The sequence below is a fragment of the Hyperolius riggenbachi genome, chromosome 6 (genome assembly GCF_040937935.1).
Source record: "Hyperolius riggenbachi isolate aHypRig1 chromosome 6, aHypRig1.pri, whole genome shotgun sequence".
Taxonomy (NCBI): Eukaryota; Metazoa; Chordata; class Amphibia; order Anura; family Hyperoliidae; genus Hyperolius; species Hyperolius riggenbachi.
In genome coordinates this window covers 94,527,627-94,541,172 of record NC_090651.1, presented here as the reverse complement: position 1 = coordinate 94,541,172, position 13,546 = coordinate 94,527,627, and the positions used below count along the sequence as shown (strand labels likewise).

At 43.4% G+C, this 13,546-nt stretch overlaps 1 protein-coding gene across 3 annotated transcripts in view; it reads right to left on the bottom strand.

Moving 5' to 3' along the window:
- Positions 1 to 13,119, bottom strand: part of LOC137521001 (regulator of G-protein signaling 8-like) — a 102,698-nt gene extending 89,579 nt beyond the window's left edge. For all 3 annotated transcript variants that reach the window (XM_068239686.1, XM_068239688.1, XM_068239687.1), the window contains exon 1: positions 12,818 to 13,119. In XM_068239686.1, coding sequence (XP_068095787.1) covers positions 12,818 to 12,945 — 128 coding nt within the window. In that variant the 5' untranslated portion in view covers positions 12,946 to 13,119. The remainder of the gene's footprint in view (positions 1 to 12,817) is intronic.
- Between the last annotated feature and the right edge of the window lie 427 nt (positions 13,120 to 13,546).

Below are 13,546 nucleotides of genomic sequence, written 5' to 3'. Positions count from 1 at the left end.
CAAATCGTTTAATTCGTTCTTATCAGTAGATGTGAAGGGCTGATATTAATGATGATATTTTAATTGGCCTAGATGATGTCTTTCACAGAATCTGTCTAACATTGAGAAAAAACTCAGGAGAAAACGAGAGACTTCATGCTTTGGAATTCATGGAACTGTAAAGCCGAATCTGCCATGAAGTAGCTAGTTGACTGAGCTTTAATTAAAACTGCCCAGCTGGAAGCTCTAAGGAAGTCTAGCTTGAATGAGCCTGAGATGAAAAATGTAGTATCTGCAGCAATGTCTTCCCTGCAGGAGCAGCAATTAATATAATATTTTTAGCCTAATGTATTAATCCTGATAGTGAAGAAATATACCCGTTACAGAAATTAAGGCCAGGTTACTCCCAGGCACCACTAGGCCTGCAGGTCTGCAATACTCTATTGATTATAACAAAAACTGAATTGCCAATTAAAGGGTGATGTCATTAGAATATGGCAATGTAGTCCAGAAAAATCTGCAAATTGCTCTACAGAGAGAAATCACGCAGAAAGTGGGGTATGCCTACATTATGACATTGGGGTCAATTCATAAAAGGCTGTGTAGTAAAAAATATGGCCGGGAAAATACTGCATTTTGTATTTTAGACTTTTGTGTGTTAATTCATAAAAATGTTCACAGTAGCGATAGAAGTTCGGTGATTTACCGAAGTAAACTGTCGGAAACATGAGAAGAGACAGCATTACAATAAAAGAGGCATCCCAACTTCCCTTTAGTTGTGCATTTTTTGTTATACTGCCTCTGCTTGCCCTGAATATGCTCTGAATATTAGTCTTTCTTAACAATCTATTTAATTGCCACAGCTTAGAAAAACTTCAAGAAATTTTATACATGCCATGCTTTGTGGTGTTCACTTCCAGCTTAGGGCCCATTCACACCTGAGCGGGAATCGCACGATTCCCGCTCACGGCAAACCGCTAGCGGTTCTGCAAGAACCGCTACACAATGTAGCGGGTGGCAGTGTTCTCACTGCCGCAGTTGCGGTTAGCGATAACCGCAACCGCGCTGCATGCAGCGGTTTGCCGGCGACGAGCGTTCCGCGATTTGCGATCGTGATTAGCGTGCATAGCACGCTAATCGCGATCGCTCCAAAACCACCGCAGTGTCCAGTGATTTTTCCGCGCTGATCGCGGGAAAATCACTCCCGCAGAACGCCGGCGGTAATCGCCGGCGTTCTGCGCTTTTAAGTGTGAACGGGCCCTTAAAAACAGTAACCCAAGAGGTTAAACACAGCCTAAGGTATTCAGGGGAAGCCTTGTTTGTTCCTATCGCTCTGCTGCTGCCTGGGGGGAGATGTCACTGCTTCTGCTTGTGAGTCACATAGTCCCACACATACTTCGCTCTCTTATCACCACTTCAAAGCAAGCGGTATTCCTCCGTGCCATCATCGCCTGTTCTAATCTTTTTAAGTTAACATTTACTGACATGTGTTAAGGTAATTAGTCAGTAATTTACCTCACTGCTCGGGTATTTCAGCTATTCATGCGGTAACAGCTTTTATGAGTTGACATTTTCCTAAGTGCTCGGTAAAGTCAGCTGTTTTCTGCATTACCGGATGCGGTAATGCTTTATGAATCGACCCCAATGTCATGCTTTGTAGGAAAGGGTTGAATGTTACTAGACACTGGGCTTGCCGGCTTAGTGTTCCACATCAGGTAGTTTACAAATTCAACATGATCAATGGCCATTCAGGACAATTGATATATTTCCTTTTATAAGTAACAGCAACATAAGAGAAATGTATTCGAATCTGAGAGAAGTGTACATCTTACATGTATATGTACACATGTATTTTACATTTTATACAATAGCGGTCCTTTAACACTTCCATTGCAACTGTAGGTTTTTTAGAAAATGTTACTTCTTCTACCAGAAATCAGTGGAGGAGCACCCAATGCAAAAAAGACATGCGGTGTGCCACAGCCCAAGGTTGCAATGGCTGCAGTGGCCATTTTTTTTATTCCTGTATATCATTTTAATGACATTTTCAATAAAAAGTCACATTTTTACTGAAGGTGGTGCCAGCCACTGTAGACTCTTCCTTCTGCTACCAAAACATTTATCTTCTTAATAAGTCTTCAGTTTTTTTTATTATTCTTTCCAATAAACATAACATTCCAGCATATAAGCCGACCCGCATATAAGCCGACCCCCCAACTTTTACCTAAAAAAACAGGGAAAAATGATTGACCCCCATATAAGCCGGGGGTAGGAAATGCTGGATTGGTGCAGGCCGCGTGATCCCCCCAGTGTGTCCCAGTATAGCTAGTATAGTGCCCAGTATGGGTAGGTAGTGCCTCAGTATAGCTAGTATAGTGCCCAGTATGGGTAGGTAGTGCCCCAGTATAGCTAGTAAAGTGCCCAGTATAGCTAGTATAGTGCCCAGTATAGCTAGTATAGTGCACAGTATAGCCAGTATAGTGCCCAGTATAGCTAGTAAACTGCCCAGTATAGCCAGTAAAGTGTCCAGTTTAGCCAGTATAGTGCCCAGTTTAGCCAGTATAGTGCCCAGTTTAGCCAGTATAATGCCCAGTATAGCTAGTAAACTGCCCAGTATAGCCAGTAAAGTGTCCAGTTTAGCCAGTATAATGCCCAGTTTAGCCAGATCTCCCGTCCGCCCGCAGCTCCCTTCGCGGCCGCCGCTGCTATTACCTCTTCAGCCGGCGGCCGCTTCCTCTACTGCGGGTGCCCCTCTCGCTCTGCTCGCCGCGTATCACAGCAGCGCGCCCGGCGCTGCTGCTGTGACGAGGCAGGAGAGAGCGGTTCCCCTGGTAACGGCGTCGCCGTTACCAGGGGAACCACTCTCTCCTGCCTCATCACAGCAGCAGCGCCGGGCGCGCTGCTGTGATACACGGCGAGCAGAGCGAGAGGGGCACCCGCAGTAGAGGAAGCGGCCGCCGGCTGAAGAGGTAATAGCAGCAGCGGCCGCGGAGGGAGGGAGCGAGCGGGAGGGAGGGAGCGAGCGGGCGGGGGGCGCCGCGGACCACCACCACCACAATAGAGACTCGCATACAAGCCGACCCCCCAACTTTTGACCCCCTTTTTGGGGGTCAAAAATTCGGATTGTATGCGAGTATATACGGTACATGCAGAAGATAAAAGATTAGAGTGAGTGCTTAGCGAACATTCATTCTTTGAAAAACCTTCCAAGGCCACAACCCCCACCCCATCTCATAATTAACTCATGTTTTTAAGATGTGAAGAAAACTGATGAAAACTTGAGGAAAATTTAAGAACTCTATGCAGGTAGTGTCTTGGCTGAAATACAAACCCCATGGCCCTAGCACTGCAATAGTGCAATTCACTATACCATCATAATTTACACAAGTGGAAACATCATCGGCCTAATTTTACTAATATGATATAATCAGAAATCTGGTTTTGTTATAGTGGACCTGAACTCAGAAATGCTCTCTGCTCTAAAAGATACACAACAGCATAATAACCTTTAAAGAGAACCAGAGACGAAGCACCCTCATGTATTTTACTACATTTATCAGTGGGAACATGACAGTAAACACCTACCCTGCTTTTAGTTTCATTCTTATCTGCTTAATTAGTCTGTTATCAGCTGTGATAAGAATCCCCGACTGAGCCTTCAGTCTAGGTTTGACCTGGAAACATTATAGCTGAGTCACTCTTCTGTGGAGTCTTTTCAAGCCCAAGCCTGTCCCCTCCTGGCTCAGCTTTACTGCTTTGCATACTGAGAGCTCTGATGACATGGGAGGGGCTGCTTCTGCTGAGAGAGAAGCTCTGAAACAGAGAAGTGTGGCTGCAATGTGATCTGTGTGCTCTGTGTGCACTCTGCATAGATAATGATGATGACTGCAGTTTCATTCCTATAAGAGACATTTCCTACAGGCAGCTACACATCATACCAAAATGAAAGCACACAGATGAAAGGCTGCAGCAGCCTAGTCCCATGTAGCCTAGACAGCACATCCAGAACAACTCATAACCCAGAAGCAGAAGGGATATGAGCTGGCGGCCATATTGGATTTTTCCTAGAGCAATAATGGATAAAAACACTAAAAAAGCCACACCAGAGTGGCGAAATTATCAGGTAGAGCTTTTATACTGTACAAGCTATCGACTGTTTATTTTGTGTGAAACGTTCATCTCTGGTTTCATCTCTGGTTTCCTTTAAACAAAAAAATATGTATTTGTTACAGCTGATACAAATCCTAAAATAAATTTGCACAATTTCTGCTTCCTGATTCATGGAAACAGACATATTGTTTACAGCCTGTGCTTTCAAATCGACTTATCTGATTATCTGCCATAGGCAGTCAGGTGACACAGGGTAGGATCAAATTACAACTTGTGATTAGACACAAATGAGGGGGAATTAAACAGGCTAAACTCTCTAAATACATTTAGGATGCATTTTTCTACATTTTCCTTCTGTCCTGTGCAAGAGTTCAGGTCCACTTTAAAAAACTGCTTGCTGATGGGTGACAGACGACCCTTGCCAAGGTCATATCTGACCCCAGTGATGTTTGCTGAAGGGTTGGTGAATTAAAGGATGTCCACTTGCTGTTGAATGCATGCTCCACTGGAAAGAACTTTATCAACAGATACAAGTTCTCCTGGATTTTCGTTAAACAAATTAGGTTATGGGCGTGTCTATAGAACTGTAATCAACAACTGCTTATCCTCTAACTTTCAGGAACCTTGGCAGGGGTCCGGTGTAACCAAAGGGAGAGCTGCAAAACACTTTCCACCTAACATTGATTGTTTTAACTAAAGTCCGGCTAGTATTGCAGGACATCTTATGATCTCTAATTATATCTGGAGCATTTAGGTCTGACTAGTTCAGGTCCCACGTCCCTCGTCATCAGTAGCTTCAGGCACTTGGTTACCCCAGAACATGATGTAACAAAATGCTGATGAAGTGCATGATGTGCCTGAAACCATTGCTGATTGTTTAACGATGCTAAATAAGATGACTGTAGCCGTGTCAGTGCACTAACAGCATAAAACAGGGGCCGAGTACCATTATGATACTCTTTTCATTTGCATCACCAAGCATTAACATTGATTCTTATGGCTGACCTCCCATCTTCAGATAGAATTCAGTACAGTTATCTCAGGATCTGAAGAAGAGAGGATCCCTTCTAAAAGCTAATCTTATAAGAATTTGCTATTAATACAAATGAAAACAGTAACACTTGCAGTACTCAACTCTTTATATACAAATCAATGAGCCTAGGGTGTCCTTGACCCTATTGTCAGTTCACTGGCTGTCCTTCTTTGGACCACTGTTGGTAGATACTAACCACACCCACAACACCTTCCTTTTTCCTGCTTCTGGTACATCACCTTTAAATGGAACCTGAAGTGATAAGTATATGAAGGCTGACATATGTATTTAATTTTAAACAATACTAGTTGTCTGGCACTCCAGCTGATCCTCTACCTCTCATATCCTTCGCTCTAGACCAGACCTGGGCAAACTACGGCCCATGGGCCACACTCAGCCCACAGACGTCATACAGCTGGCCCGATGCTGGAGCTCCGGCTTCCTCTGCTCTTATTCTCTTCCTTCTGCCGACCTTTTAAATTTGCATGCTGCAAGCAACATAAAAGGAACTCACCCACTTGCTTGTTCCAGCGACGATCGCCATGGCAACTGCGGCGTCATGTGACATGCTGTCATTACGTACCAGCATGTCACATGATGCGGTCATCACCATGGAGATCGCCGCTGAAACAAGCGATTGGGTGAAGTCTAACAAATCATCCTTGCTGCACAAAATCTGGAGGGAGGGAGGGAAGGAGGATGAGGGAGAGTAGCAGTGGGTTGCATTGCAATGCATCCCGATCCCCAAAACATTTGTCCATCCCTGCCCTTCACCCTCAAAGAAGATCCAATGTTTCTGATGAAAATCTGACAAGATTAGCTGCGTGCTTGTTTTTGGTGTGTGATTCAGACACTTCTGAAGCCAAAGAGATCAGCAGGACCACCAGTCAACTGGTATTGTTTAAAAGGAAATAAATATGGCAGCCTCCATATACCTCTCAATACAGGTTCCCTTGAAGAGCTGACTATTCATTTGTAATATTACCCTGCCACTTTCAGGTGCCATTGTAAGGACATGAACAATGTTAAATGTCCATTGTCCAATGTTAAATGTTATTCATGTCATCTGTCAGAAAGACATACATCCATTAAGTTCACCCAGAAAATAAGGTACAACACTAGCCTACACCCTCACATATCCCTGTTAATCCTGAGGAAGGTGAAAAACCATTACAAGGCATGGTGCAACTAGCCACAAAAGGGGAAAAAATGTATTCCCGACCCCAGATGGCAATAAAATCCCTGGATCAACACCGCCGGGAATTATACAGTAATTATAGCCATGGATGTCCTTCAACGCAAGGAAATCATCTAAGCCCCCCTTAAACACAGATATAGAATTTGCCATAACTACTTCCTGTGGTAATACAGTACAGACCAAAAGTTTGGACACACCTTCTCATTCAAAGAGTTTTCTTTATTTTCATGACTATGAACATTGTAGATTCACGTGGAAGGCATCCAAACTATGAATGAACACATGTGGAAGTATAGTACATAACCAAAAAGTGTGAAACAACTGAAAATATGGCATATTCTAGGTTCTTCAAAGTAGCCACCTTTTGCTTTGATAACTGGTTTGCACACTCTTGGCATTCTCTTGATGAGCTTCAAGAGGTAGTCACCTGAAATGGTTTTCACTTCACAGGTGTGCCCTGTTAGGTTTAATAAGTGGGATTTCTTGCCTTATAAATGGGGTTGGGACCATCAGTTGCATTGTGGAGAAGTCAGGTGGAAACACAGCTGATAGTCCTCCTGAATAGACTGTTATAATTTGTATTATGGCAAGATAAAAGCAGATAAGTAAAGAAAAACGAGTGGCCATCATTACTTTTAAGAAATGAAGGTCAGTCAGTCCGAAAAATTGGGAAAACTTTGAAAGTGTCAAATTCAACACACACAAGCAATAGAACACAGCAGTACATGCATCCAGCTACATTTGAAATTGGTCAGCAGGTGCTCGTCAGCCAATCAGGATGCACTGTCATACACCCTTTACCTGCCATACCACATCTAGCAGCCATTAGCATTCAGGTGGGAGGCTTCAGTTGGACGCCATTGCAAGATTGCATCGCTAGCAGGACCGCCCCGTGCAGGCATCCCTCCCACAGGGGTCCCTCCCTAACCGCTCACCTGTCCGCCATGTCCTAGAGCTAAAAGAAAACGTTTAAAAACACACGATTGGTTCACACGATGAAACTTTGAAAGTGTCCCCAAGTGTAGTCTCAAAAACCATCAAAAGGTACAAAGAAACTGGCTCACATGCGGACCGCCCCAAGAAAGGAAGACCAAGAGTCACCTCTGCTGCGGAGGATAAGTTCATCCGAGTCACCAGCCTCAGAAATCGCAGGTTACCAGCAGCTCAGATTATAGACCAGGTCAATGCCACACAGAGTTCTAGCAGCAGACACATCTCTAGAACAACTGTAAAGAGGAGACTGTGTGAATCAGGCCTTCATGGTAGAATATCTGCTAGAAAAGCACTGCTAAGGACAGGCAACAAGCAGTAGAGACTTGTTTGGGCTAAAGAAAACAAGGAATGGACATTAGACTAGTGGAAATCTGTGCTTTGGTCTGATGAGTCCAAATTTGAAATTTGTGGTTCCAGCCACCGTGTCTTTGTGCGATGCAGAAAAGGTGAATGGATGGTCTCTACATGCCTTGTTCCCACCGTGAAGCATGGAGGAGAAAGTGTGATGGTGTGGGGGTGCTTTGCTGGTGACACTGTTGGGGATTTATTCAAAATTGAAGGCATACTGAACCAGCATGGCTACTACAGCATCTTGCAGCGGCATACTATTCCATCCGGTTTGCGTTTAGTTGGACCATCATTTATTTTTCAATAGGACAATGACCCCAAAATCCAGGCTTTGTAAGGGCTATTTGACCAGGAAGGAGAGTGATGGGGTGCTGCGCCTCCACAGTCACCAGACCTGAACCCAATCGAGATGGTTTGGGGTGAGCTGGACCGCAGAGTGAAAGCAAAAGGGCCAACAAGTGCTAAGCATCTATGGGAACTCTTTCAAGACTGTTGGAAGACCATTTCAGGTGACTACCTCTTGAAGCTCATCAAGAGAATGCCAAGAGTGTGCAAAGCAGTAATCAAAGCAAAAGGTGGCTACTTTGAAGAATCTAGAATATGACATATTTCAGTTCTTTCACACTTTTTGGTTATGTACTATACTTCCACATGTGTTAATTCATAGTTTGGATGCCTTTAGTGTGAATCTAGTGTTCATAGTCATGAAAATAAAGAAAACTCTTTGAATGAGAAGTTGTGTCCAAACTTTTGGTCTGTACTGTACATTCCACATTTCTCTCCATACACAGATAATGTCCCCTAGTCCTTTTCACACACTTTTGCACAAGCCTAGGGACAAAAAGCTCATCTGCCAAGCTTTTATATTTCCCTCTATAAAAATATGTTAATTAGTTCTCATCTAAAGGTAGTCATACACCTAAAGATGATGGGCAGATTCGACCAAGAGACAAATCTGTAATTGAATCTGATTAGAGAGATATCTGTCAGCTGCCTATACACCACAGGCTGATACCTGATCGATTTCAGCTTGACATCTCTGATGAATCGGCCGAACCTGCCTTGCCGCTGTGTATGTATGTATGTAATGTACAGGATAAATGTGCTGTAAGTGTGCATTTATACATTACCTGACCTGTGTCACAGTGCCTGTCTATCTTCCACCACTCTTCAATTAACCACATACATGTTGCTGGTATTGCACGTGTGTAACGTCACATGCCATATGTGCCAGCAGCGTGTATGCGGCTAAATGAAGAGTGGCGGAAGACAGACAGCAACCACGACACAGGACAGGTCATGTATAAATGCACACTTACAGCACACATACACACTGCTGGAAAAGCAGCGGGGGCTTCGTTGTGTTTGTTGCTTGTCCCTTTATTGCTCGCCATTACCACTGCACACCCGATCGAGCAAATCGGCCCGACATCTTGCAGCATGTCCGACCTATTATTGCAACCAATTTTAGCATGACATTTGCTGCATCATCAATCGGGCATGCACTTGGCAGCACCGATTTTCTTCGGATTATAAAAATCGAAGGGGATGGTTGGTCGGCCGCAAAGGCGCCTGATGTACGGCCACCTTAAAGAGGCCCAGATATGAAGAATGGGGCTGTTTTTTTACTTAGCCGGGGCTTCCTTTAGCCCCATAAGCATGGATGCGTCCCTCGTCGTCTCTTTAAGGCATCTTTTCTCCAGGCTAAAGAAGCTCAGTTTATCTAACATTTCCTGGTAAGTGAGACCTTCCATCCCTCTAATCAGTTTTGTTGTTCGTCTCTGCACCTGCTCTAAAACTGCAATGTCCCTCCTGTAATGCTGTGCCCACAACTAAATTCCATATTCCAGATGTGGCCTTACTAAAAAGTTAAACAGGGTCAGTATTATGCTAGCATCTCAAGTTTTTATTTTCCTTTTAATGTATCCCAACATTTTATTTGCTTTAGCTGCAGCTGCTTGGCATTTAATACGCTTTGTGTGGTGCTAAACTGTTGGTATGACCAAAATGCATGACTTTACATTTTTCAACATTGAAATGTATCTGCCATTTATGTACCCATATAGCCATCCTATCCTTCTGCAATTGGTCACTATCTTCTTGACAGTTGATAATTCTGCACAATTTTGTATCATCTGCAAAAATAGCAACATTACTTTCTACTTCATCTACTAGGTCATTATTAAATAAATTGAAGAGTACTGGACCCAGTACTGACCCCTGTAGGACCCTACTTCTGTCAACCATTTTGAATATGATCCATTGACCTCAACTCGTTGCTTTTTGTCCATTAGCCAGTTCCCTATCAATGCACACAGACTCTTCCCCAGTCCTTGCATCCTCAATGTTTGCACCAGACTGTTGTGGGGAACAGTATCCAAGGCCTATGCAAAGTCCAAGTATATTACATGCAGAACATTCCTAATATCCGCACTGGCATTCACTACCTCATAAAAGCTGTGATTGTTAGTCAAACAAGACCTGTCCTTAGTAAACCTATGCTGAGAAATTAGCTTATTATCTGCTATGAATTCTTGTATAGCATCTCTAAGGAACCCCTCATATAGTTTACACACAACTGATGTTAAGCTTACAGGTCTATAATAAATAATGGAAAAATATGGGCTGTATGCCAATCTATTTCAACTATCCCACATGAAAGAGAGTCAAAGATAAGATAAAGGGCTTTATCGATAACTGAATTCCCTTAGCACAAGAGGAGGTTTTCCACCCAGGCCAGGTGCCTTATCAGATTTGATTTTATTTAGTCTTGCCTTCACTCCATCCTGCGTTAAGTATTTAATATTAATATTGGAAGACATCTGTAATTTGCAACAATGATGTTTCCCTTGTGAAGATAGAAGCAAAGCAAACACTCAATAGCTCCACCCTATTTTGGTCGCCCACCAATTACTTCCCTACATCATCCTTTGAGAGTCCAATACAGTCCACCTTTCTTTTTTTTACAGTTGATTTAACTTCTTTGGATTTGATTTGATATCCCTAGCAATTTGATTTTCAGCTTTAATCTTTGCCAGCCTAATTTCTTTTTTACAAGTTTAATAGCTCTCCTTATAATTGCTTAGTGCAACCTCGGTCCCTTCCTGTTTTAAGGCCTTATAGGCATTCTTTTTCCACCTCATTTTATCTCTAACTTTTCTATTCAGTCATATTTATCCATATATCTATACACAGACACACACACAAGTTTGCACTTATGTGGCAGGTACATAATACTCATTTCACATTTGAAGAGCACTATCTTTCACGCTTTCTTTATCATGTGAGAACTGTCTCTCTCTCAAAAGTCAGCCTTACAGACAGTGGTTTCCTGTTTCTAATTTCCTGTTTTGCTGGTTTTGCATGTCATTGTCGTTGTGAAAGCCCTTGGATTAATGACGTTAATAAGACTAAGGCGCCTTATTTACATCTTTCTTAATAGTGACTGCGTGCATATTGTGTGAACTATAAATATGGAAATGTACATTTCTCTGTGGCCTGGTGAAGTCTAGACAACTACGTGATATGTCTATAACACTTTAGATACAAAAACAATCCACCCCTGAATTTCTCACATTATCTTATGAAGTATTTATTGGTTATGCTATTTTGCAGCGCTTCTTGGAGTGGCAATGGTGGAAAATCATTGGTGGACATGCCTGTCTCTGTATCGGCTGATCATGCAGTGGTCTTGATGATTTGGACAGGAAGGAGGTGGCATTGTGCGCACCTTCATATTGCAGCAGAGACCATTAACTGATCAGGACATGAGATGTCTATGCAGTCCACAAACCTGGTTTCTCCTGCTATAGAAGTGTGCATGTTTGTAGACTGCTTGCTCACCTAACTCCCATTTCACCCCTATGGAGGTCAGCTAGTAGCGTTAAGACAGAACAGCAGCAGCAATTTACTTCTATTCCTATTCTAGAATTTTCTCAGTCATGTGATTCTAAATAACCGCCCGCATGGCTGTGCTAGATTTCACTTGTATAAAACTGAAATTAAATATAGATCGCCTCATCTCCCGTTTTGGGGAAAGATGCAGGTGAAAGATTTACTGAATCTTCAAACAAGACAGAAAGGTGAATTTCAAATTGATCAATTTGGTAGTGGTGCTAAATATTAGCGCAACTGCACTGCAGTACAGCAATAAATTAAAAGAAGCATCCCCCCCCACCCCCGTCGGCACTCCGGTCAATAGATCAGCCTAATGCTGGTGGGAGACATGCAAAGTATATTTTATAGCACAGAGAACTAGCCAAGCGTGGATCAATTCTTTCCGCTTTGATGGGTCTGCAGTAAACGGCTCACCAGAATCCACAAGAGACTGCTATTGTCTCCTCTGCCTAATCATCGTCCTCCTGGATGAAATATCAGGATTTTGCAAATGAAATGCAGTCCCCAGAGACCGCCATTCTCACTTTTTTGCTCATACAAAAACCGTCTGTGATCATCTCAGCTTCACTTTCTGTTCCAGGCTGATGTAGACAGCCACAATGTATGATAAAATGTCATGAGTCATGCAGAGGGGAAGCTGCCGAGCTTCCTTTGATAAAAAAAAAGCATTGTTTGAGAACAGGCACTTCCCAACTAACTTGCATATTTCTCTGCCTGGTTCGGCCTGCGTGAAGCAGGTCTTTTAGAGCACTTATTGTTTACACAGCTCGTCTGTGTCTGCTTTCAGAGAGAGAGAAATAGTCTGTTTACATTGGTGAAAATCAGAGAACATTAATCAAGAATAAAAAGACAGCCGTGAGGTTATGCGTTATGGAAGCGCCTATACAAACCACACATTACCAGTCACAGTTTTTTCTCAGCGTAAGATGAAGGTCTTTCGCCTTCGCGGCAGAATGCTGAGAGCTGACAGCAAGACACTGAAGCCCGTTAAGCTTTATGCTAATACGTCCGCCCCGCACAACATTAACTAGCCCTGAATGCACCATCAACGTCCGCCTTTCTTGCGGCATGCTTAATTTGCGTTAATAGCGACCTCTTTACACTTTTCACACACAAATGTGGGGGCTACGGGGTGGATGAGGAGTTTAACACAGGGGCAAATGTCTTACAAGATGAAGAATAAGCATATCGTGGAGGTTGGGACAACACAGGACAAAGGAGATGAGTGGAGGCGGCTTTTTGAAAATGGTGATTCTTACCCCAGATTAGACCCACATGGCCGGGGCAGTTTCTCTGTGTCTTGACCCCCTAATGTAGCATCCATCTCATCGGTGGTGCGCGCCGGGCAGCTCAGGCTCAGAGAACGGAGTTTAGTGCTTTGATGCATTATCCAGAGAGAAAGGACCCCCGCCTGGCGAGTAATCTCCCCACACCAAGCCTCCTGTCCTCGTTTGTGTGACAGCTCAGTCCCAGCCTTGCTAATCCCCCCCTCAGTCGTCTGGTCAGGCAATGTAACACATGTGTTAGGAGCTGCTTGTATCTACTACCATACCCCTGCCATTCCTAGTATTGACTGATGCTGAGAACTATCCTGCCTGCATGGGTACCAAAACACTGACAGTCATGTGACGTCTGATCCAGGCATAACCTCTCCGCCTCCAATATCCCTAATAACTGTTTGCGCTTAGTCCTTTCCTCTGCAGTGAATAATGATGATCAGGGAGCAGTGCAGAGAATCGCTCATTAACCATCTCCTGCCTGCTCTGGATCATGTTCTACACTAACATACTCTTCAGTACAAATACATGCTTTTAATATTGAATATAAGGTGCAAGGGATTGAAGGGAAGTGTGATTTTTGATCTGCTGCTGCTGCAGATATGGACAATAGACATGGGACAGCACACAACCATAGATGAGAAAATGACAGTGATGATTGTAAAGCTTGCCTGGATTCATAATTGGATCCTGTATGCTCCTATTTATTCT